The 23,609-nt window shown below is 41.5% G+C and overlaps 2 protein-coding genes across 4 annotated transcripts in view; one reads left to right on the top strand and one right to left on the bottom strand.

The window, feature by feature from the left end:
* LOC139627414 (neural-cadherin) overlaps positions 1–14,081 on the top strand; it is a 245,134-nt gene extending 231,053 nt beyond the window's left edge. The window contains exons 35-36 of the mRNA XM_071488143.1: positions 8,846–9,000; positions 10,674–14,081. Of these exons, the coding sequence (XP_071344244.1) occupies positions 8,846–9,000; positions 10,674–11,279 (761 nt within the window). The 3' untranslated portion in view covers positions 11,280–14,081. The remainder of the gene's footprint in view (positions 1–8,845; positions 9,001–10,673) is intronic.
* A 103-nt stretch (positions 14,082–14,184) lies between these two features.
* Positions 14,185–23,609, bottom strand: part of dpy19l3 (dpy-19 like C-mannosyltransferase 3) — a 66,335-nt gene continuing 56,910 nt past the window's right edge. For all 3 annotated transcript variants that reach the window (XM_071488145.1, XM_071488144.1, XM_071488146.1), the window contains exons 18-19: positions 22,285–22,443; positions 14,185–19,736 (exon numbers count right to left, since the gene is read on the bottom strand). In XM_071488145.1, the coding sequence (XP_071344246.1) occupies positions 19,533–19,736; positions 22,285–22,443 (363 nt within the window). In that variant the 3' untranslated portion in view covers positions 14,185–19,532. The remainder of the gene's footprint in view (positions 19,737–22,284; positions 22,444–23,609) is intronic.

Raw genomic sequence — 23,609 nt, 5'->3', positions numbered from 1 at the left:
TCATGCTTCAACCCAACACCAAATTAAAGAGGTGGTCAGTGCATGCTGTGCAAGTGTCTTCACTGCCTTTGTTTCTTATACTATACTTGTTACATTGCATCATTAAAAGTTGATCGGTTCCTCTAACCTGAACCTCCTGTTAAAAAAAAAAAAAAAGACTCTTGATTTAAAATCCACTTGGATGTATACTAAATAGATCAGACAATGTGTATACTACAACATTGCCTACTAATTACTCTTGAATCTGGATTGAAATTAAGTATGATCTACCTTCAAAACATTTACACTTTAAACTAAAATGCAATATTGATATATGAACACTTTCTAAAGTTGATAATGTGGTCAGTTGGCTGTTTATGCACATCAGTGGCAACATTATCATTCATTTATAATTGACTTTCTAGCCTTCTGGCGAATGGAAGTCATTTGTTTAATCTCCTTTTAGCTCTGATTTTGGTCTCAATCATCATCTGAGGAAACTGGCTCTGGAGCAGCTAAATGGTGCTCTGTCTGTAGATAGCTGTTATTATTGTTTGGTGTTTGGCAGGTAGCATACAGTATGGTGAGTTTTATTCTGAAAACAGATTCCTGCTGCTGCTGCTGCTGCTGCTGCTGGACACAATGTTGATGAGAACAGTGAGAGTGAACCAAACACTAAAGCTAGAGGCCGTAAAACCAAAACAATGAGCTGGAAGATGCTAAAACAGCAAAGTCTGCAAACAACCCATGCCCCATTATAGATTTCTTGTATTGTTAATAAAAACGTGTTTCCGCGGCATCCTTCTGTGGTACTTACAGTACATTCTTTAAAAACGTCCATCTTTCCAAAACCATCCTCTGACAGCTCCTCTCTGCAGTTGTTGTATATGGATTATACACTCATTGCATTCATATTTTAACAGTAATGTGGCCAAATGCATCTCTGAACACCTCCATAGCTGCTTTGGATGATTTGAAATTCCACATATGCTAGGAGGTGAATCTACACCTGGACTCAGACTTCAGTGATCTAAGACACATGCTGATGTAAGGTATAAAGGGAAAACACACTCACAGAATTAAAAGCACTGTGTGAATTAAAAAAAGCCTACCTCTGCCTGTTTGTATGGTATCGTTCAAAATGTCTCTGGGTATGGCGTGCATGTGGGGATGATGGTCTTTTCATCACTGCATCTGTCAGAGAGCCTGTCTCAGCTACAGCTAAATTTAAGTTTGACTTTATCGGCACTATTTTTACAAGATGAGGGCCAGTTTATTAAAGACAGGACACCACTAGATAGATAACAAGAACGATAGAGAGAATTTTGATTTGATTTGACTGTATTCAACATTCCAAATACATAATAGCTTCTTATGAAGTGGATGTGCAGGTGAGGGTAAAAACAGTCTCGGGCTTATGAGAGAGAGGGAAAGACAGAAAGGCAATAAGCACAGTTACCTTGAGAAAATGAATCGAGAGAAAGTTAGTGAATATATGTAGACCAAGCGGATGTATTGGACAGATATTGGCCTTGGATTAAGTATTATATTAAGTTTCCATGGAGAGCTTTGCTGCTACTGGAGAAAATGTTTACTTACAGGCAGTGCAGGAAGAGTTTGTGTGGGAGAGCTGCAGCACGTGCAAGTACTCAGTGAATTGTTTTCATTTTCCTGTAGACATAGGTACTTGCTCAAAACAAGTGGAAAACTCATTGCACGTATAAAGGTCCAGAGAAGATCAGCAGCAGCAATGTATCGGTACTAGTCTGAAAAAGAAACCTGTATTGCTCGAATGCTTCCATGAAACAGTGCAGTGAGAAGAACAGCAGTGATAGATCGAGCACATAGAGACAGATGCCTGCAGTAAACAGAATTATAGTTTGATGAGGCTAAAATCCGTACTATATTATTGACTTGTGATGATGTACTCATAGACACTGATCTCATTGCAGGGTAGCTCGGATATTGATTGTCTGAGTGGAAATCCCATTACACACGCTCATTCAGCACCATTTGAACTGCTCAAGGTACAATGGATTTCCCTACTCATCAAGTAGAGGCATGCTGCCTCACTGTGCATTTGGTTTCAGGAGGCCTCTGCAGGACATTCAACTGACATCCGTCTTTTTGTTCTGAGACATTTTCTCCTTAGTAGTTAACAGTGCTTCCAAAAGTAATTGGGAAATGGGACATAGTCCCTAAAAATCAGTTCATTTCAAACACTGCCTGTGCTTTTTATGACAGGAGCTATGACATTTTGAAGTGAATTGATTTGAGTGAGTTTTTGAGTGAGTATGTGAAATATCTAATGTGGTGCAGATCGCCCAAGGCATCTGCTGGAGATCTAGAAGTAGCTTAGGGGTTTGACCCAACGTCAAGGTTGTTGCTAAAGGCCTCACTACGGAGAGGTGGAAGGAGTGATTAGCGGAGGAGGGAGGGTAGGGATAAGACAGGAGCAGTGGCCACTGGGAGAGATGAGACTTTTACTGATGGGCCGCTACACAAATTGGGGCCAGTGAAATGTGAAAAAAATAAAACATCAGAGAGAGAGAATAAGATGGAGAGAGGTAGATGTGGCTGTGTTGTGGAGCAGTCTTCATGGCCCACTCTGGTTGTATGTGGTTGTTAGTTCTGATCCTCGACTCCACCCACACACTTTCCTTTAATGTGTTAGTATCTTAATCATCGTTTGAACACTCAAGCAGCACATTAAACACTCAAAAACACATTAAAAGGTCTGGCTGAAGTCCAACTTGCTTCAAGTAGTTGTGCATGTAGCAGCAAAAACTGTAGCAAAGTCAATTCAGGACCACAGCTCCCACTAAGTTCAGTATGAACACCAGTCAAGCTTCAGCCTATAGGCAGTTGACAGAAGGCAACATGAAACTTGTCTGAGTTAATTTAGTTGCATAATATTGTATAGATTTGTTTTCTGCTAATTTAAGCTCTCTCAGTCTTTGTGATCAGCTCAGATCAACAGAATTTTATTAGAATTTCCATTAATTTTATTATTAAAGACACTAAAAGATATGTCTGCTGCTGTGTTTACTGCTGTACTGTCCAGACTGAAGTTTAATCTCTCTCTGTACTAACCTGTAGTTCTATGGGTTTTATGGTCATTTCTGAGACTGTAGCTTCTGTTGGTGTACATGTGGACTGTGATATGAAAACGTGTTTCTCATAGTTTTTCTTCGTATGAACTACAATAGTAAAAATCACTGAATCTGTAATTAAAATGTATAAATAACAATTAGACTATAAAAATACAAATAACATGACATAGTTTTTATGCAGGTGTTACCGTTTCATGTGTTTTTCTAAAATTATCACAGTTAATTGAACCTCTGTTTGCTGTAAATGGTAACATGGTCTGTATGTGGTGGTGTCTCCAGATGGGTTTTGGTGGTCCAGCCTGAGCCAAAAGTCCTGGGCCGATTTTTATTCCCACTTTGTCCCTGGGCAGGAGTACAAGTTAAGAAGAGAGTGAGAAAGTTAAACAAAGAAAGGAGTGATGGTCATAGAGACCATGGGACCTTGGAGGCATTGTAAACAAATAAACACATAATCTCTCTTTTCAGTCTCACTCTTCACACACACACACACACACACACACACACACGCACACACACACACACACTCTGTCAGAAACACCGATCAAATCCTCCATTTCTCTGTTTGCCCTCTAGAGAGGACCTTTGAACAGAGCAGATTCATCTTGCATGCCCTGACCTCCAGCTTCCTTGCTCACTTCCCCGTGGAGCTCACACTAGCCACTTCTTCAAACACACATGCACACGCAAACACACACTCACTGCTGAGCAGATGGGAGCAGCAGAAAGTAAGTGTAAACACATTAAGACAAAAACTCCACCACCATACACTGAGCAGCAGCACACCTCTCATACTTGCAGTTTCTTTGCCTCAGTCTAGCTATAGGCTGTGTTTCCCCCCCTCATATAAACATAAGCCCTAATGCATAGAGGAGGATACTGAGGTTATTGATCCATGCAGTGCAGTACAGTTTTCCTCACAGCAGCTCAACATTAGATTTCTTTGTGCGCCTCTAGTCACACACATCCCGGCTTTTTTTTTCCTGTTTGTTTTCCCTCAGAAGTGATAAAGCAGAGCTTGATTTCTAAACCTTCATCTAATATCAGTGGTGTGCCAATCACACTGAACCAGAAATACTGTATCTTTATTATTATTGTTAGCATTATGATTAAATCCAGGCCAATAAAAATATAACACCCAACAATTAAATAAGATAAAATATGCAAAAAAAAAGAGTAAAAAAAAAACAACTCAGAAACAATAAAACATATATAATAAAAGGTTTTGCTTGACAATGGCACAGGTAGCTAGCTAGTAGCTATATATAGACAGCTCATTTCTATCAGTTGATTATATTGTACTGACGAGAGTAATGTAGAGAGCAACTTCATTACAATGAATCCAATAGGATCAAACATAGTTTTACCAACTGCCTTGAATAACTTCTCCAAATATAAGAGTTTGGCTAACTCGGGTCTGTACGGTCACCTGACTGCTTGTGTTTCTTGTGCTGTCAGACGTCTTTTTAGCAACGACGTCTCCCCAGATCCCCAGTACTGAGTACAATTTACCTGATAGGAATGATGTGCAAAACTGTGAATACCACACACAAGTAGCAATAAACTGGAACTATCTTCTAATTAGCTAGCTCACCACAACCTATATAGGTAATTGTCCTTCAGGCATTACCATACCTGGCATTGTTTAGTTTGTTCACCAAAACGAACTGTGTATATCTTGAAACTTGTGTCATTTTCATTTTCAGAGCCATTTTATTCTTTCCTACCTTTCCTGGTGAATTGCTATGTTTTTGCAGTGTTTTTTTATTTAAGTGAAATAAAACATATGCATGTATGTCCATTTGTGCATCCGATTACAGCATGAAATAGAAACGAAACATTTCTCTATAGCACTGCAGATGCTCACAAAAAAAAAGATAAGTGTAAGAGGGTTTCATCGTATCCATCTGGAGTTGTAACTTAGTTCTTTAAAGACACAATTTATTCTTTTGTCGTAGTAATGTACATTTATACTGACTCCATTATGTAGGCTACATTCTGTGCAGGGATCATGTCCAGTGAATTCAATTGTAGAAAATCCTGCCATTATCGTATTGTCAGCAGAGAGTTGCTTAATGCTCTTATTTTCAGTATTTAACATGACCCAGCCTTAAAGCCTCATATTCTCATTGGCCTCTAAAATCTCAGCTGCAGGACCAGCTACTTCTCAACACTGTTTTGTTTTTCTTTTTCTGTCTTGGTGAAACTTGATCAATCCCACAGTAAACATTGCAGTCAGGGCAGGAAACTGAACCTGTGACCTTGTTTTTGCCAGTTCACTGCATCTCTAACATCAAGGCAGTCAGCTACATGTGTCTTCTGCCAAAACAAAAGTCTTTCAGGTTTTTTGTTTGCCAATGCCAACTCTAAAAATGAAACAGTGAATCTCTTGAAACAATTTCATCTTATAAATCTGTCAGACGCTGTAGTTGTGGTAAGGGGCACAAGTTGACAGTTAATGAATATTGATTTTTCCTCTCGCACTGTGCAGCTGCTTTCTTGGCTGAGTGAATTTACTCTTACAGAGTTGTCAGAGGGGGGGCTGTTTAATGGGGTGTTATGAATTCACAGGGAGTTTGAGTGTCGTCTGGTGGTGTGCTTATATGATAGATTGGATGCTGGGTTTTACTTGTAATGTAAGATGTATGGATTACAAAAGGGAAAAAAAAACAGTTAGAGACAGAGAGAGAGGAACAGTATGTGTTTAAAAGTTTGAATTGTTTAAGATCACAATTTTTTCACGGTGAAGTCGTACCTCAGATTAATAGGATTTGAACAGCCGGGGTATTTATAGTGCTGCCAGTTAAACTCGTTTGCAGTATGTGATTACTGCTGCTCTCAAATGTGATTATACGCAGCTCTCATATGTACAGGCTTTGCAAGAACAGATTTGAAGATAGTGTATGACTCGGAAAAAAATTCAGTTAGGTTCAATTAATGACATGTGGTTGTAGATTTTTATTTTAATTAAATATTATCTCAACGCTGCACTCCAGATTCTACTAGTTGCTCCCTTTGCGGGGAAAAGAGGTTCTTTTAATTTACTTGTTTGTTTTAAGGGGGAAAAAAGCACAGTTGAATTAAAGGGAGAAAAATAATGGTAGAGTGAAACAGTGAGTTTGTGTGGGTTTAAAGCAGGAATATATTATGGAAAGGCTAGTGAAGAGGTGATAGGGATGAGGCAAGACACGGGATGTGGACATCTGAAAAGGTCACAGCAATGCTAGAGTGGGAAATACACGCAGACTGGTTGAGCTGTGTCTCTGTGTGTGCTGCCTACTGTCTGATTTTTACTGAAGTTGAATCACCTCAGTGAGACTGAAAGCAGTCACTGTTTTTTAGCTCTTCCCCTCAATTTCTCTCGCATGTATTTTTAATTTGGTGTTAACACCTCCTGTAATCTGAGTATATTCATGTTAGATTTGAATAATTCACATTTCAAAGCTGTCAGTTAGTAATGGATGCACACGTAGCTCTAATGAAACGTCAGGTCATTAATTGTCTGTGCTTCATATGGCCAGGGAGTTGTTAGTATTCTTTGAATCTGACGTAATTTACAACCGCTGTCAGTAGTAGCGGCAGTGGCTCAAGACCTGTAATCACACAGTTACCCATAATAAATACCCATAACTACCGCTTTATTGGCAGATGTAAAGGAATGTGAATCTTAATTTTATTTTGCATTTTAAAAAGCTTCATGTAAATAAAAGTCTTAAATTGAAAATCTGATACTGGCTGGTTGAGCCAGCCATGTGAGGCTCTGATGTAATGCTGTTTAATTTCATATAGTAGAGGAGGCTGTGCATGGTTGCAATACTTTTTGCATCTCTCTCAGTTACTCAGAGACTATTAGACCAACCAGACTTTTATGTATTAAACTTACACCTGTTGGCTAATTACCCATTTAACGTTACCATTTACAGATGATTACATATCATTCACAATATTTATTTGAATGGAAAAATTCAGATGTTGCACCTGACCCAAATCTAAATATATTATAAGGCCATGAGAGGCTAACTAAATAATTCCCGAACAAACTTGTTTATATTCTCTTGTATTAAAATTAGCAGTTGTATTTGTTGTGCTATGGCACAGAATTAGCTGCATGTTTTTCCTATTTTGAACAAAAAAAAAAAGTTGAAAAATACTGTTGTGTGGTCTGTTTTGATCTGGCTGTTTAGCTTAGTTAGAATAACATATTGCAATCGTCCCCGCCCTGTCAACACAACAGAACATCATGTGCTAGCTAGACACACTGACCTTGACACATGCTAAACATGTCATTTAGAAATCAACAAAACGACAATTCAAACCAAGTAAGTTTTGATTAATCTGAGCAAAATGTCAGGAGAGTTTGACACAGCTCATGAAAAAAATTATTTTTATACCTCCAAAACAAGATTTTTTTCAATAAATGCAGCAGCAGATGTTGAATGTGTCTTCTGCCTAGTGGGAGGGGGGTCTAACTGAGCATGTGCAGTAAGAGTGTCATCACTCTAGCATGTTTCTGATTACAAGAATAAGACTTGTTGCAACCATCCTTTGTTGCAACCGTACCCACTAATCATCTCCACTAATAACAGATCAACATTCAATTCAATTCAATTTTATTTGTATAGCGCCAAATCATAATATACATTATCTCAAGGCACTTTACAGGGCAAGGTCAAGACCTTACTTTGTTACAGAGAAAAAACCCAACAGTTCCCACAAAGAGCAAGGGGGGGAGGAAAAACTCCCTTTTAACAGGAAGAAACCTCCAACAGAACCGGGCTCAGGGTGGGCAGCTGTCTGCCTCGACCGGTTGGGTTTAGGAGGAGATAAAAAGAGGGGGGGTGGGGGGAGGAGAGAGGAGAGAGAGAGAGAGAGAGACATGATAGAGAAGAAACTAAATGTGACTCTAGTTTATCATTGTCTTAACTTAAACATAGCTAATCCTTCAGAGATTACACAAGATTAATCTAAACAAAGCCTAAATATTTGTACCTAAATTTATGTCTTAGCTATGTGAGTATATTGTATTTATGTTTCACCTCAACATAAAATTAACTATGATTAAATAAAACAATTAAAAACAAAACAACCCTCAACTGTTCGCTGTCACCTCTTTTGTCTGCGTTGTTTCTCGATGCAGGAGGCAGCTGTGTTCTGTGAAAAAGTCCTGATAAACCACCGGTAATGGGAGACAAAGTTAGCAGCAAGCAGGTGAACACTGTGGAGCACTGAGCAGCTAAAGAGAAAGAGATTTACCTCAGGAGTTGGTGGAAACCAAAACAGGGATAAATGGAGGGTGAAAACCACATTTAGGCGCTGAGAAGCACAACTCCTAGTAATGCTCTGTATCAGCTGGAGCACATTATGTTTGCAATGTCACCATGTGACTTTTTCTCTTCCACCATTATAGAAGAAGGGGGTGTTACTTAGAAAGTTTTGATGGGAAATATGTGTAAAGTACTGCTGGCCCTCAAGAGATGGCAAGAGTAAAAAGTTCTGTTGGAAACTTCCTTGAAATCCTTGAAATATATTTTGTCCAATAGCAGCAAGAAAATAACGCTCAGTTAGTTGGAAACCTGAAGCTTCATTATCAGATGAACTCCACAACTTATCACATTTCAATTCACCTTTTTTGGCAAATGACACTCAAGACCTACTGCATTAAATAGCATCCCTATCTCTGAGGCCGTGCTTAATCACTTAATTTGTAATGTTAATACCTTTGCTGATGAACCTCCACCACTCTGTCTTAACTCCAGTGCTGCTGCTGGGCATTTTCCTCTACACTCGCTGGAGGAGCTACAAAGGGCTGAAGGAGGGAGTTTACCATGTCTCGGCCCACCACGACGGGTGGGAGGACATCCGAGAGAACGTCCTCAACTACGACGAGGAGGGAGGAGGGGAGGAGGATCAGGTACACCACTCACACACACACACACACAGACACACACACACGTTCTACCTTTTCCCTTGTCTTAAAGCTAACACAGGAAGTTACCTGTGGCACCTCTTGTATGGCTACACTCACTTTTGCATGCAAGCACACAAACAAGTGTGATGCACTAAATGTACTGTACTCGGTGCATTTGCATGAAGATGAATTTTTAAGATGGTTACCACTTCTATTTTGGAAATACTTAGCACTGGATGCAAGGTAGCAGCTGTAGAGTGGATTCAGTTAATTCAATTTGGTATAAAATCCTCCACAGTGTGCGTGCGTGCGTGTGTGTGCGTGCGCGTGTATGTGCGTGCGCCCTAGCATTTTAATTAGGCCCACGCAAAATCCTTATCTCCTCTTTCCAACAGCCACTGTAACCCACGAGCACTCAACAGCTCTTAGGAGCTTGCATAATATCAAGGCTTTTATTGAAACAAACACACATGGCCAATATGCAGCGAACACACACACACACAGAGTTGAAAAAAGACTTTTGAAACACAGATTGTTATCACACCTTGTCAGCACCCAAAACCCCTCAAGGTCTTGTCCTCTGTATCTAAATCACCTGCAGTCAAACACATACAAGCAGCGCTGGGGAGTAACGGGATTACATAATTCAAAATCAATGTACCTGTAAATCTGTTACAACACAGGTCTGATAGTGTGAGGTCTGATAACACTCACTAACTTACTTCAGAATTGTTTTCATTGCATATTAATATGGAGACGTCATTAGGTTCTGACAGATCAGATGAACAAGTAATTAAAAAGTAAGCAAATGTATTAAGTTACATTACATGGAAGAAGCCATTGAAACAGTCATATTAGTCATCTGAAATCCATTACATTTAAGATGTAACCTTCCCAACATGCATGCATACAAACCACACACACACACACACACACACACACACACAATAAACACTCACACACACACCCACAGAGTCCTGATCCCCTAAAGCGGAGCAGATGCTGGAGTTAATCCTCAGGAGTCCTGTTTGAGGTCTCTTGAGGAATAAAAACAGCACTTTCCACTCATCACATAATCAGTTTTACAAAGCGACCCACTCCTCCTCCTCTGTGCGTATCATTTCTTCCCTCTCCTCCTCCTCCTCCTACATCCCTGTGTGATTTTTCCATCTCTGCTGCCGTGGTTACAGTTGTGGTGGAATCCCATTAGTACTGAAGTGACTGGATACAGTGGCTACAGTATATGTGGAAATAATTGCGGCACCTAAACCCTCCAGTGCGCTAGTGTATAAGAGATGGATAGAAAGAGAGACACCCTTCATCTCCTGTCTGAATCACCTCCACACACACACACACACAGGCTACTCAAAATTACGATGAGTTCTCTGAGACAGTAAATGGAGATAGATTGGAAACTTAAATAGGTGGAACATTCGCAGTAAACGTAATGGGGAGAGCTGATTGTTTTTCTGCTCTCTTTTCATTTCTGCTCTCTCAATGCCGCATTTCATTTTTTTTTGCCTCATCTCTCTCCTCAAAACATTTAGTCTTTCTCTCACTCTTGTTTCTTCTCGTATCTCCTCTTTTTTTCTGTGCTAACTGAGACTTTTCTTCTGCATGTTGTGTGTGAATGTCCGTGTGTGTGTGTGTGTGTGTGTGTGCGTGCGTGTGTCCAGAATGCCTATGACATGGCGGAGCTGCAGAAGTCCCTCCAGCCGAGCCCAGCCCAGTCTGTCCAGTACTGCCGCTCCAGAGCCCTGCACCACCCTCCTCCTCCCCACCACCACCATCACTTGCTACACCAGGCGCCCCCCGCCCCGCCCTCCACCCAGCCGCTGGACTCTCTCAGCCGGACAACCAGCTCCACCACCCTGCCCCCCTCAGCAGCTTCCACCTCCTCCACCGCCACCACCACCACCAGCCTCCGCCGGGACGTCCCCCCATCCAGACTCCCAGCCCAGGGCCAGGCCCGGCCCTCCCAGCTGGCGCGCCGCTCCCTGTCTTTCTCCAGCCAGGACCTGGCCCGCTACCTGTGCGAGATCATCCGCGATGCCGACCAGCATCCAGACACGGGGCCTTTCGACTCCCTGCAGGTCTTCTCCACTGAGGGAGGGGGCTCACCTGCTGGGTCCCTCAGCTCCTTCAGCTCGGCAGGACTGGATGCAGGGAGCAGCTGTGAAGGGGGAGGGGAGACGAAAAGGGAGGAGACGCTCGGGGAGTGGGGGCCTCGCTTCGAGAAGCTGCGGGCCCTGTACGAGCGAGCTGAGGCCAGTGACCTCTGAGTTCAGACATTCGAACTGATGGGACCCTGAAAACCGCCCGAAACAATCAATTAGCAGACACTTAGCAGTGACTGAGGCGGGAAAACAGCCAGAGGCTGACTGGCAGAGAGACTCGCTCCACACCTTACATTCGCTGACAACTCACACGGAAGGTGTTGTATTTACTGGATCATGAGCCCCATCAGTCAACGTGGCGGCCTAACAGACAGATGAAAGTGTCCCTGTGAACAGAGCCTGACGCACTGTGCTCCCTCTACCTTGGGTTTTTGTAGGAGCGGACATTATCAAACCTGCCAGTCAGGTTAAAGGGTTTAGAACGAAACTCTCCACCCAGGCTACTCATCATGATGGAGCTTAGCTTCACTGTCAGAAAATCAGTTCCAGTCACAGCCAGTAAAAACCCAAATTTCCTGTATTTTCTACCACTCATTCTGGATGACTGTCAGCTGAGGGCCTAAAATGTGAAATATATAAAATGGTTTTTTTTCTGTTTGTTTTTTTTTTTTTTTTTTTTTTTACATCTGAGCAAATCAACACCACATGAAATGTATTTTTAGCACCTTATTGCTGAATGAAATCTTGTATCTGTAAATAGAGAAAAGGACTCGTGCATATTCCACACTGCGCTGGTACACAATGAGACAGTGAAGATGAGTGGGATCATACTGAGTAGCCGCTGTAATAATCTGGATTTTCAGTATATTGTGGACACAGTGTTCTCGCTGCTTGGCTGTACACAGCTTCTGTCAATGTTTGTATGAGTTAAAAAGTGCTGCAGACATCATTGGGTTGCAGGGTGAGGTTTGGTTTTTGTTTTTTTCTTTTTTTCTGGTAATGTGGTTGAGTAATTCTGTATTGGTTGGATGTTTCAAGTTTCAATGCTCCGTGGGTTGTGAGACATCAAGCTTTCTACTTACTACTGCACCCTCGTCTTTATTTGATTTCCTATTCTCATTCACGCTCCTCCGCTGCTCGCTCCTCCTCACCTGAGGGAGGGTGCGCAAAAAAAATTCGAACAGCTTTGTAACAAAGAAACAGGAGTGGACATGCGGACTGCGGGAGGGAGGAAATACTTGCTCTGTTGCTCTGTTCCACGCAGCTCCTCAGGCATACCAAATGTGGCGGCTGCAAGAGACTATTTTAACAGACGATTGCTCAGTAGAATACAAACAATGTCAAATGGCTTTCCAAGGTGACTGCTCAATAAAAACAAACGGTGGGAGGAGGAGGAGGATGAAGGAGATTTATAATGATTAAACATATATAGTTCTGGGCTGTGATACCTGTGCCATGCGCTGTTCAAACACACATTTATCCATTGTCCCTTGCAACATGATCACACACTCTTGGCTGAAACTGGTTTATAATCGTGATTGTGGGGAAATGGACTGATAGAAAATTGCAGGGAAATAATAATGCTGCAGTTATTATCCAAGCTGTGAATTGTCAGAACAGAGGCATATGCCCCCCCCTCCCTCCTCCCCAACTCCACAAAAAAAGGCTTCCTGTGGTTGTGGAAGCAGTGAGAACAATTTGTCTAAAAAGAACAGAAAGGCGAAGAACACTAATAAAACAGCGAAGAGAGAGAGAGAGAGCAGCGCCGAGTCTGAAAAGGACCTGTTCCTTTCACCTTTGATAAGAGAGATGATTACAAGGTAGAGGGTTGAATCAGAGAGCGGATGAGGAGAGGAGGCAGAGAGGAACCATCTTAACAAGTGCCTGGCTCTGTGGTGAAACGTGCCACCAGTGCACCATGGAGCTCAGCGGCTCCGTAGGGAGCTGTAGAGAGGGAAGAGACGCGGGGAGAAATAGTTTTCGGCAGAAAAATGGTTTGTTGCACAGCAAACAGCATAAATACACAAGTCATGTGTCCTCAGCCCCCCCCCCCATTCCCCCTTCCCTGCCTGCAATCCTCCAAAAAGCCAACCTGGCTTCTCCCAGCATTTCAGGCGCTGTATTCTGCTGGAAGTTGAAGCTCTTTTTTTTTTTTTATGTATTCATCTTCATGTTGGCAGAGCGTGGCCTGTCGACGGAGCCGGGCCTGTCGGCAGAGAGCATTTAGAGGGTAGGAATGTGTGAAAACACGTCAGGCCACTAATCCTAATAGGGGCTGATGGCTTGCCGTCATGCTGGAAAAAACCAAAGGATTGCGGGTACTTTCAAAAAAAGTCAACAGAGGAGTCGATTCCCAGATTGCAGCTTTCCAGAAACATGCTATTTTGTGGAAATCCAAGGCAACAATGTGGCTTTTAAAAATAAGAGAGTTGGCAGGCAGGGGAGGGTGCAGTGCACTGTGGGATGATGCCTGATAGGCTTTTTTTCTTTTTTGTATAGACAGTGGGGATTTCCTAGCTGGGGATGTTTTTTCTTCTCCTGCAGCGAGAGGCTGAGCCTGAGCCGCCGCCGCGCAGAGTGGCGGAGGATGAACACGCTCCATGCTTCACTTCACATCTCTGCAGCTGGAAGGAGCAGCGACTCACTTCCCATCAGCGTTCATTTGTACCATAAAACAGCTTCTTAAATGTTGTGTTCTGGGTGCACACATGTTGTGAACAAAAGTTAATGTTTTTACCTCATTTGTAAATACAGAGATAGATTAATTACAATTATTGCTTTTTGCCAAGAAAAAGCACCATAAGTTTAAAATGTGCAGCTTCTGAGGAAAAAAAAAAAGAGAAATCTGACTGAACATATCTTTTTTTATCATCATGATGGTGATGAGCTTTGGACAGTTATGTAAGTGTTTTGTATTTTGCTTTGATCTTTTTTTTTCTCAATAAATTCATTTATTTGCACCAGTGACTGAGCTGAATCGTGACTGTATCTGTGAAAAGAGACTGAAGAACTAAAAAGAAATGGAAGACGAAGGTTCTAACATTACATAATGATTAACAAGGGAATTACATTGTTGAAAAAAATACTTTTATTGATCATACAGCCATTAACATTGGATCTGTCTAATGACTAACAGTGGCATTGGAAAAGATCTCATCTCAGTTCGAGTATCTTACGTATCACTTTTACGAATAACTGGAAACAACTCCTATTGCAGAGTAAACATTTAGTGTTTGATTTCTGATATGAAAAATGTCCTGCAGTAGAAAACCCAGCTTTACAACATGAGTTTTAGTGTACAGAAAAAGAAACAACAGAGCAAAATGGAGGAAACAGCTGTAGGCACTCACATACATTATACAATATTCCTTTTTCAAATAAACCCAAAAGTAGATGGTTTTCACTGCTGACAGATTTCCTTGTTGGTCCAAATGAAACTGTACATGTAACAATACCTGTGCTGATGCTCAGGGTCACGAGCTGCTCTTCAACAATTATGCAGCTTTAAGGTGCATCAGTTCCCTGTCCATCACTTCTGAAGTACCAATGTGAGCGCAGTATACACTGTTCCCTCATCACACATTTAGACCATTATACTCCATGTGAAAGTTTCACATTCATAAATAGTTTCAAGGTTTTTTTTTTTGTTGTTTTTTTTACATGGCACTGGCTCAGAGAGAAGCATCTGTATAGATGGATGTCAGATAGTTGGTTCTCAGACTGGCACACGCAGCGTAACTGCAGTTCATCATCAATAAAAATGATCTTACAGTGAAATTAAAGGTCCCATATTCTATAAAGGTAGATGTCCATGTGTTTTTTGATTGTTAAGCAGGTCTAGGTTCTATATTAATACTGTGAAAGTATCAAAGCCTCAGTCCACAGAGAAATGCACACAGCCTGTATTCAGGAACTGAGCCTTGAAACCAGCCGTCAGGACTTCTGGAACGCAGCCACTGCCCTTAGCCCCGCCCACTTAGACTCACCATCCAAACTTGGAGGATTTGGAGTGTTTACCTGAAATCTGCTATATTTTTATTCAATCACTCAGAAAACAGTCAGCCAATCAGAAGAGAGGTTCAGATCCTCTCTTCTGATTGGCTGACTGACCTGTTGTTACTAGAGCTTCAGAGAGGGGATGTAAAACTACATTGAGATGTTTTTTTCTTTTTTCCTTAAAACCACAAATATATCTCCTTATGGATATCAATACTTCAAATAAGACAGGAAAAATATAAAATATGGGACCTTTAACAATGAAATCTAATTAAATTTTTACCCCAGCTTCAGCACCACATGTTAACTGACTGATAACTTTGGCAGATGTGAAATGTATCAGTCCAAGTTGTTTCCATCTGCTTCATGGCCAAAATATTTCTATTGATCTTACTGCCACTGAACATGAATGTGTCTAATAACTAACACTGACATTGGAAAAGATTTCTACTCTATGTGTAACAAAATACACATACTCTGTACTTCTTCTCTAGAGCCTTTTTAAATGGTGTGGGCCTGCACAGAGCCCTCACTTCAACCCCATCTAACATCTTTGGGAAGAATTTGAAAAGCATCTGAGAGCTGGGCCTTATCACCTAACATCAGTGTCTAACCTCACAAATCCCTGCAGCCAGGTCCCTCAATCTCCTGGAAAGCTTTCGCAGAAGAGAGAAGACCTTGAAAACCTCCGGTTTATGGCACAAGAAATCCCACCCGATCTCTCTCTCTCTCAAACTATTCATTTCCCAAGCAAAAATCTGAATTCAAGTAGCTGCATTTGTTTCAGCGACATCTACTAGTTCTTCAAAATGAGACTAAATGAAGTGTTGAGCTCAATTCTATACATGCACACAAGTTAATGGCTTTCTCCATCTCCTTTTCATTACCAAAACCATAGGCAGACAGTGTGCCTCTGAATTAACTACTAATCCCAATATGTATGGAAATTAACAATGCTGAAAAAAATATTACATTACTACATTCTTATTAGGCAAACATAATAGAATCACTTCGTTCTCAAATAAAGCAATCAGGCATCTCCTAAATTAAACATCCAATATGAAGGAAGGGGGGTGGGTGGGGGTGGGGGGAGGACAGGCAGTGCTGTTCCGCACTGATCCGATTGGTATGCATTACAATGAGGCTGCGCGGTTAACGAACAACATGTCAAAAGCCCCACAACAACTGCGTGCAGGGGTGTTCATGCATCTGCGAGAGCGGGGATTATCAAAGACAGAGGTCCTTATTAACAAGTGTACAAATATAGGCCGACTGAGATGAGGGAGATGTTTGTATGTGTGTCGTACACACATAACGGCTTGTTGTAGCAGGCAACTCTGAAGGACTAATCAATAATTATCGACAGGCTCCAGCCTTTCAATCACCTCCTCTTCTCTCCTCTCCCTTTGGTTCAAACATAGAAAAAGAAAACGCGGAAGAGGTTCAGATCATTGTGAATCCATGTTTTGATGTGCTCTCATCTCTCCACTGCTGTTGTTTAAACATGAGCTTCTTCCATCCTCCCCACTCCTCCTCCTCCTCCCCACTTTCTTTTCTAACCACAAAGCCTCAGTTTGATATGCAAGTGTTGGCCCTCACTCTCTCACAAACTATTTTGGATTGCGGCGGGGAATCAGCGTCGTTGTTAGCCTGCTGCAATTTCCTCGCCACTTACATTATTCATGTGTGTTTGTAGCTGTGTGTGTGTATGTGTGTGTGAGAGTGAAAGAGAGAGAGAATAGAGAATGGAAAGGTTGAGGCTGCTGCTGATGAGAATCACAGAGCCTACAGAAAGGAAAACATGACAGCAATCACAACAACAACACTGTCACAAATACCACTTGGTACCAGCTTTGACCTCAGTTTTACAGCAAAAACACATTTAGGCAGCAGTGGAACCTGTTTCCACCCGGGTGGGGAAATCGAAACTAACAAAGTTATTTCCATCTTTCTTTTCAGGAGTAATTGATAACATCTATCACTGCGGAGCCAAAAGTGCCTCACCAAACACTGACAACCAATCTCGGTCCAGGGTGAGACAAGCTAATGGTCAAACTTATTGCAACAGATCCCACAGTAAGACCCTCAACCTGCAACCTTCTCACCTACTGTGACGGTCTTCTTAAAGGGCCAGTGTGTTGGATTTAGTGACATCGGGTGGTGAGGTTGCAGATTGCAACCAACTAAATACCCCTCCCCTAACCCCTCCATTTCCTTAACACTTAGGAGAGCCTATGGTGGCCTTAAGGTAAAAACGTTAAAAGTCCTCTCTAGACCCAGTGCTTGATTTGTCCATTCTGGGCTACTGTAGAAACATGGCAGCACTACGTGACAGCCTCTGTAGAAGAAGACCTGCTCCCCATGTAGGTAACAAGGGCTCGTTCTAAACAAAAATAACAATGATTCTTAGTTTCAGGTGATTATGCACCAGTGAAAACACAATTACTAACATTATATTCCATTCTCATAAATCCTACATACTGGTCCTTTAAGATCCACCAGCTGGAAATACACAGGAACTACAACACAGTCGAGTTTTCAGTAAGTAATGTGCTTTTTTTTTTTTTTTAAGAAGCCCAAATATGACAATATTAGTTTGAAATAAGGATCAAAGTGTATCAGTGAGCAAAGGAAAAGTAGTGTGACAACACAATCCTAAATTAAGTTCCACTTTAAAAAATTTCATATATCACACAGTCTTCATTGGTGGCTGGAGTTTACTCCCACAGAGATGGATCTATTTAACTCATAAGACATTTAGAAGACTGGGTCATAAGGTTGACAGATCTGAAAAAGCTAGTAAGTGCACCTTGAGTTGGGACTGTCTTATCACCACTTTTTCCAAAGTCAAGAGTGAACACAGAAACTGCTGTGGATGAATTCATGAAGGCCCAGACACAGCAGAAACTCTGGGATGTAATTAAGTGATTTCAGTAGAATCATCATGATCAGTGGATTCACTCACATGCTGCAAATTTTGCACCTTTGACCAATAAGAAGTTGTCTTAACAATGCAGCCCTTTGGGGGAATGCAGAGCCACAGAGTCCAAAATGTTGAAGGCTATTTTAGCTTATTAGATGTGTGGTATCGCTCTGCTGAAGTACAAACTGCTCCACACTTTTAAATAAATTGTGTGAATTTCTAGGCCCATCAGTGGCCAAGCTAAATAGGCAGTTATCAAGCTTGATAGCTTGGAAAGTTTTTCTAACCTCTTAAATAAAACTTCTTGAATGAAATTCAGAACAATCCCAGGAACAAAAAGCCATGACACAGCACAGAGAGAACAGAAAAAAACCTCAGACTATTGTGATGGACTAGCGGTAGTACATGTCAGCTGTTAGCAGTTAGCTCGCCAGCTACGGTAGTTATCCAATGAGGCCTTTGAGTAGTCACTAAAGCAGGAAGCTTCTAGAGCCAAATGTTTTTCAAAGATGTGCCACATTCTGCTGCAACCAGGCCTAAACACATTTCTCAGTTCACTATTTTTTGTGTCTATAGGGAGAGCCCATAGCTTCAGTGTGCACACGATTACCAGAGTTGGATGTTTTATTCCTAAGGTCGATTAATGTCTACCCTTTATAAGTGAAATGAGTTAGACCTGCAGTGGCAACTTGCACTTTCAAAAAAAAAAAAAAAAAAAAAAAGTTTATAAAAGAAAAACTGTGAATTACTGTTGGGTTCCAATAGCTAGCTTCATTTTGCATCAGGCACCTGGTTGTTAAAAATCCCCATTTTTGTTAAGCTGAACAAAATCTTTTAGCAAATCCTTTACTTTCTCCCCATATTTGAATTTGTAAAGAAGATCTCAATGGGAAATATGTAATATACTGCATATCCAGAAAAGCTCTTTATCACAGTGTATTGAGTATTTCACTGTGAATCTTAAAAGTGTTGAAATCAAAACTAAAATAATAGATTTGATAAAAGATTTTTAAGGTTTCTGATCCAACGCTGGATCGAGATAAATGCTACTGAACCCCGAGACGACTCTGGATGAATGAGACAACAATAATTCTAATAGCAATGGGTAGTATTTTGGTCATGTCATGATGTTCTGAAAATGATTACTTCAAATGAAACTAAATTATTAGCAGTTGCTTGTGGTGTTCCAGACCCCTGAGGAGAGCAGGTGGACAGATGGAGACAGAACAAACCAAAGCAGGACTCCTGTTGGTGCTTTCACACTCCTCTCACTAAAACAGTGCTGCCCCAATCTTGAACTGGCCCACCGCTCTAACACCACAGTTCACAGAGCCACGGGTTAAAAAAAATAACAGGCAAGATCACAGCTGGGCACAGTGCAGAGAGGAGACAGAGGAACAGCGAGGATTCAGTGCTTTCATCTCTTCTTCTCCTCCGTCTCTCTCCCCCCTCTCTGGCCTCTGACGGGGGGGGGGGGGGTTCTTACAGCCCTTCTCCTGCTACTGAGTCGCACTGGGCTCTGATGAGTTCTTGGTGCTTTTCTTGCGTTTCTTCTTCACCCGGTACACGTGGAAGGTTTTGTTGTGGAATGTTCTGCTGAACAGAGCGGAGTAAGCTGCTGCATCCGTCTTGATGGCCTCACAAAATCGTGGGTGGGAGGCGGGGACAAGGTCTGGGTCATTCTCTCCAGGTCCATCCATGATCTGACGGTACAGAGAAAGAGGATGTCATCGTCAGCAGCAACAAGAATGGCAGAAGGTTAACAGTAATGTGTATCCGTAAAGGGACTGTGTGTTAATACACCATCAACACATTAAGGATAGAGCGGTAGAAATGTAAATAAATCCAACAGCCTCTCACTGACTCTGATTTCTATTTGTGCTCCTGTCAGCTAGATCCAGCACAGACTCTGCTACATTTTTTTAACATGAAGTTTTGGACAGTAAAGAGAGACAAGCAGCAAAGAGTATGGCCGGCCAGGAGTCGAACCAGGACTCAGTGCATGCATGTAGTATGCGCCCCAACCACTCAGCTATCAGGTCGTCCATGCAACGTTTTTTTTAATTATTATTCTATTATTATCATTCTTTCTATATTAACAAAACTTCTGCTAGTAGTTTTGAATTTGAAATAATACTTTGTGCTAACACAATGTAAAGATTCTGCCCCCGTACTGCTTTTTAAGAGGAAGAACAACTCCAACATCTTCAGCTCCTCACAGAGAGGCTCGGGAGACAGACTGCTTCTGTGAGCCTCAATGAAACAAGAAAATGGTTTTCCAGGCTGATAAAAAATTATTCTGTTTGGTGTGATAGAGACCAAACACAGAGCTAAAGAATGAATGAGATGCTGATCATCACTGTTAAAGGAATTATTTTCTGCCAAAGTTGCAACAGGTTTAGTTGAGAGATTTTGTTTTGCTGTGGTCTCTGTTTTGAAATGGACTCATGTGGTAGAAGGTGATGGTCATAGTGAAGCATGACCACTTTAAATGAAAATGTGATTGGGGTTGTTTGCTTACGTTTCCAGGATGATACCAATCAAATCTGACCAAATCACACCTACATCGTCCTGACGAATTGTCACGAATGATTAGCTGAGTTTTTGACTGTTCAGCTCTTAATAAATACCTAAATATGTTTTTTTTCCCCAAAAAGATGCTGCTTATTTTGTCATGAATATTTTGTTATACTTAAATTCTCAAGGGCTTTAAAAACCACACTTGGCCTTTGATTTTATTTTCAGAAATCAGAAGCTGTTTGATTTCTATGCACAACTACAACTTCAACCAAAGAACTATCAAGTAAACACATAAAATGTGTAGAAACAAAGTCAAGTCAAATTCTTTAAGATTTATTCAAGTCAATAATTCGGACCACCCACTGTTTGAAAAAGACCGACACCGCAGCAGGATGGAATTTTGATATTTTCTTGGTTTCAACTTTGATATCCATTTCAGTCAGGGGGATAAGATGGAGCAGGTAAAAGAAGGATTTTTGTGTTATGTTGTGTAAAAAAGATCTTTGAAGTTCATCTATTAGCTCTTGGTTTAAACTTTGAGGGTCAAGGGAGCTGGAGCCAATCCCAGCTGACATTGGGTGAGAGGTGCGGGTACACCCTGGACATGAGTGGTGCACCTCGATACACCCACAACAGAGCATGAACAGAACATGTTGTTATATATACCTAACCCAGGTGCTATCTAACCTGCAGGTCTTTGGGCTGTGGGAGGAAACTGGAGTAATTGAGTTTGGGTTCAAACCCACAATCTTCTTGCTCTGAGGCAACAGTACAGTACAGAACCTCAGCACCGTGCTGCCCCATGGAGTTTGAAAAAAAATCAATGCTAATAATTTCTGGTAGCAGTAACATAAAGCAAACTCCACTTTCTTTGTGGTCCTTAAAATAAGGCACCCGATATCCGTCCCATGACTTAAGAGACACATGGTCCTGACGTTGATTCACTATTATTGAATCTACTCAAACTTTTTATTCTCTACATTAATACCATGTTATTTATAGTTTGTAAATAATCAGCACTGAAGGTCTCAAGATGGGAGAGAGAGAGTGAGGGAGAAAGAAAGAAAGAAAGAAAGAAAGAAAGAAAGAAAGAAAGAAAGCTGTAAACCCAGCATTCCTTCAATAAAGCTGTCTAGATGTCAGGTGTTGTGTATGCTGTGTGGCATTTACGCCATCACAAACACAGACACACATCAACCCTGTGTTTCATGTGTCTTACACCACACTGAGCCAGACAGCCAGACTGAAGCTTGTCTTGCCTCTGGTAATCCAAATAGCCAGTGCAAGGCATCCGACATCAAAATAAGGGGAGATGGAGGGAGTCTGAAGGGAATGAAAGAGGGAGGGACAGCATGAGAGTGAGAGACAGTGAGAAGTGAGACTATTGATCTTTGCAGAGGCTGACAGGTTTTCACCCAGTCACAGAAGCTGGCAGAGGGGGCAGCACATGTGGCCCCACACACACACACACACACACGCACACACACACACGTTTGTACAGCTAACTTTGTGGGGACCCAATCGCTGCGATATGGTGCTCCCTGGCCCCTTACCCTCACCCTTAAATCAAGTCTTAACCCTCTAACAGCCCTTTTAATTTGTGGGGTCCTGTATTTTGGTCCCCACAAAGCTCTGTGGATCCCCCAAGTGGCCTCTCAGTTTTCAGACCCCACATATATAGTAAAACAAACATGCAGTCACAATGAGTCACATTAAATAAATGCCACCCACATGTCCGTTGGCCAGATCGAGCAGGTCCCGCAGTCTGCAGCCTCGCCTGTGCCTCCGCTCGTAACAGATGCTGTTTTCCAGCACCACGTAGTCGGCCCCGACAGCCTTCAGGATGTCATGGATGTCCTCCGGGGACCGACGGGCGTACACCTGATACACCTGCCCATACACACACAGAGAATACAAGTGGATTTATTTAGGTTTGTATGCCTTTGTGATTGGTTTTTTAGCGTAAAGATCATCTGGCTTTATAATTTAAGTCTAATATTGTCGGAAGGAGAAAACTTCTCTCCTGGAACTCAATTACCAGGCACATTTACTTTGAATTAGACTTTCGATGAAAGTTGGTTTGATTCAATTATAACATGCTTACGGAAAAAGTCTGAATGAAAACAATTAGAAGTGAAACAAAATCAGAGGGAGAACAAAAACAAAAGCGTTAACCACAACAGATCTCAGCTTTCTGAAATCTGTTATGGTTCATCTTTTATGTGGAACAGATGAAACACAACTTTTGACCAATTTCACACAACAGTGAGTTTAAATGGACAAATTATGCAAGCCCAAAGTACAGAGGAACAGAATTTTCTCCTGCAGATGTTTATCAGGGATAAAACACAGCCCAGTAGTCTTTAAATGGGTTTTAGTTTAAATGAGGAATAGATTACTGAATTACAATCCAACAAGTTTCTACAACAACACCCTGGCTGTGACTATACAGTGCAATATATTTATCCACCACTCACAGTTTCATCTGAATGGAAAGTTGAAAAGTTAATGCACAAAACAGTGACCTCCATTGGTTCATTGATGTCCAAAATCTCAGTTTACTACTACTGGGTGTTACCAACTGGGGGGTGATGATTAGCATTTTATTTTTTACATGTTTAAAAATCAGAACTCTTTTTTCAATTCAATTCAATTCAATTCAATTTTATTTGTGTAGCGCCAAATCTTAATATACATTATCTCAAGGCACTTTACAGGGTAAGGTCAAGACCTTACTTTGTTACAGAGAAAAACCCAACAGTTCCCACAACGAGCAAGCGCTTGGCGACGGGGGAGGAAAAACTCCCTTTTAACAGGAAGAAACCTCCAACAGAACCGGGCTCAGGGTGGGCAGCCGTCTGCCTCGACCGGTTGGGTTTAGGAGAAGATAAAAAGAGGGGGTTGGGGGAGGAGAGAGGAGAGAAGAGAGAGAGAGAGAGACCAGGAACAGCTGTGTAGGTAAAGGTGTTATCAATAATAATGGCAGGTAACAGTGGTTAATAGTAAAGATGAGTAGTGGTGGATCTGGATCCTGCTGCTCCAGAGGCAGAGAATTT

This window comes from Trachinotus anak, unplaced genomic scaffold, assembly GCF_046630095.1.
Source record: "Trachinotus anak isolate AG129_WGS33_773 ecotype Australia unplaced genomic scaffold, CSIRO_AGI_Tana_v1 ptg000011l, whole genome shotgun sequence".
Lineage (NCBI taxonomy): Eukaryota > Metazoa > Chordata > Actinopteri > Carangiformes > Carangidae > Trachinotus > Trachinotus anak.
The sequence above is the reverse complement of the archived record's forward strand: the minus strand, read 5'-3'. Positions and strand labels throughout refer to the sequence as shown.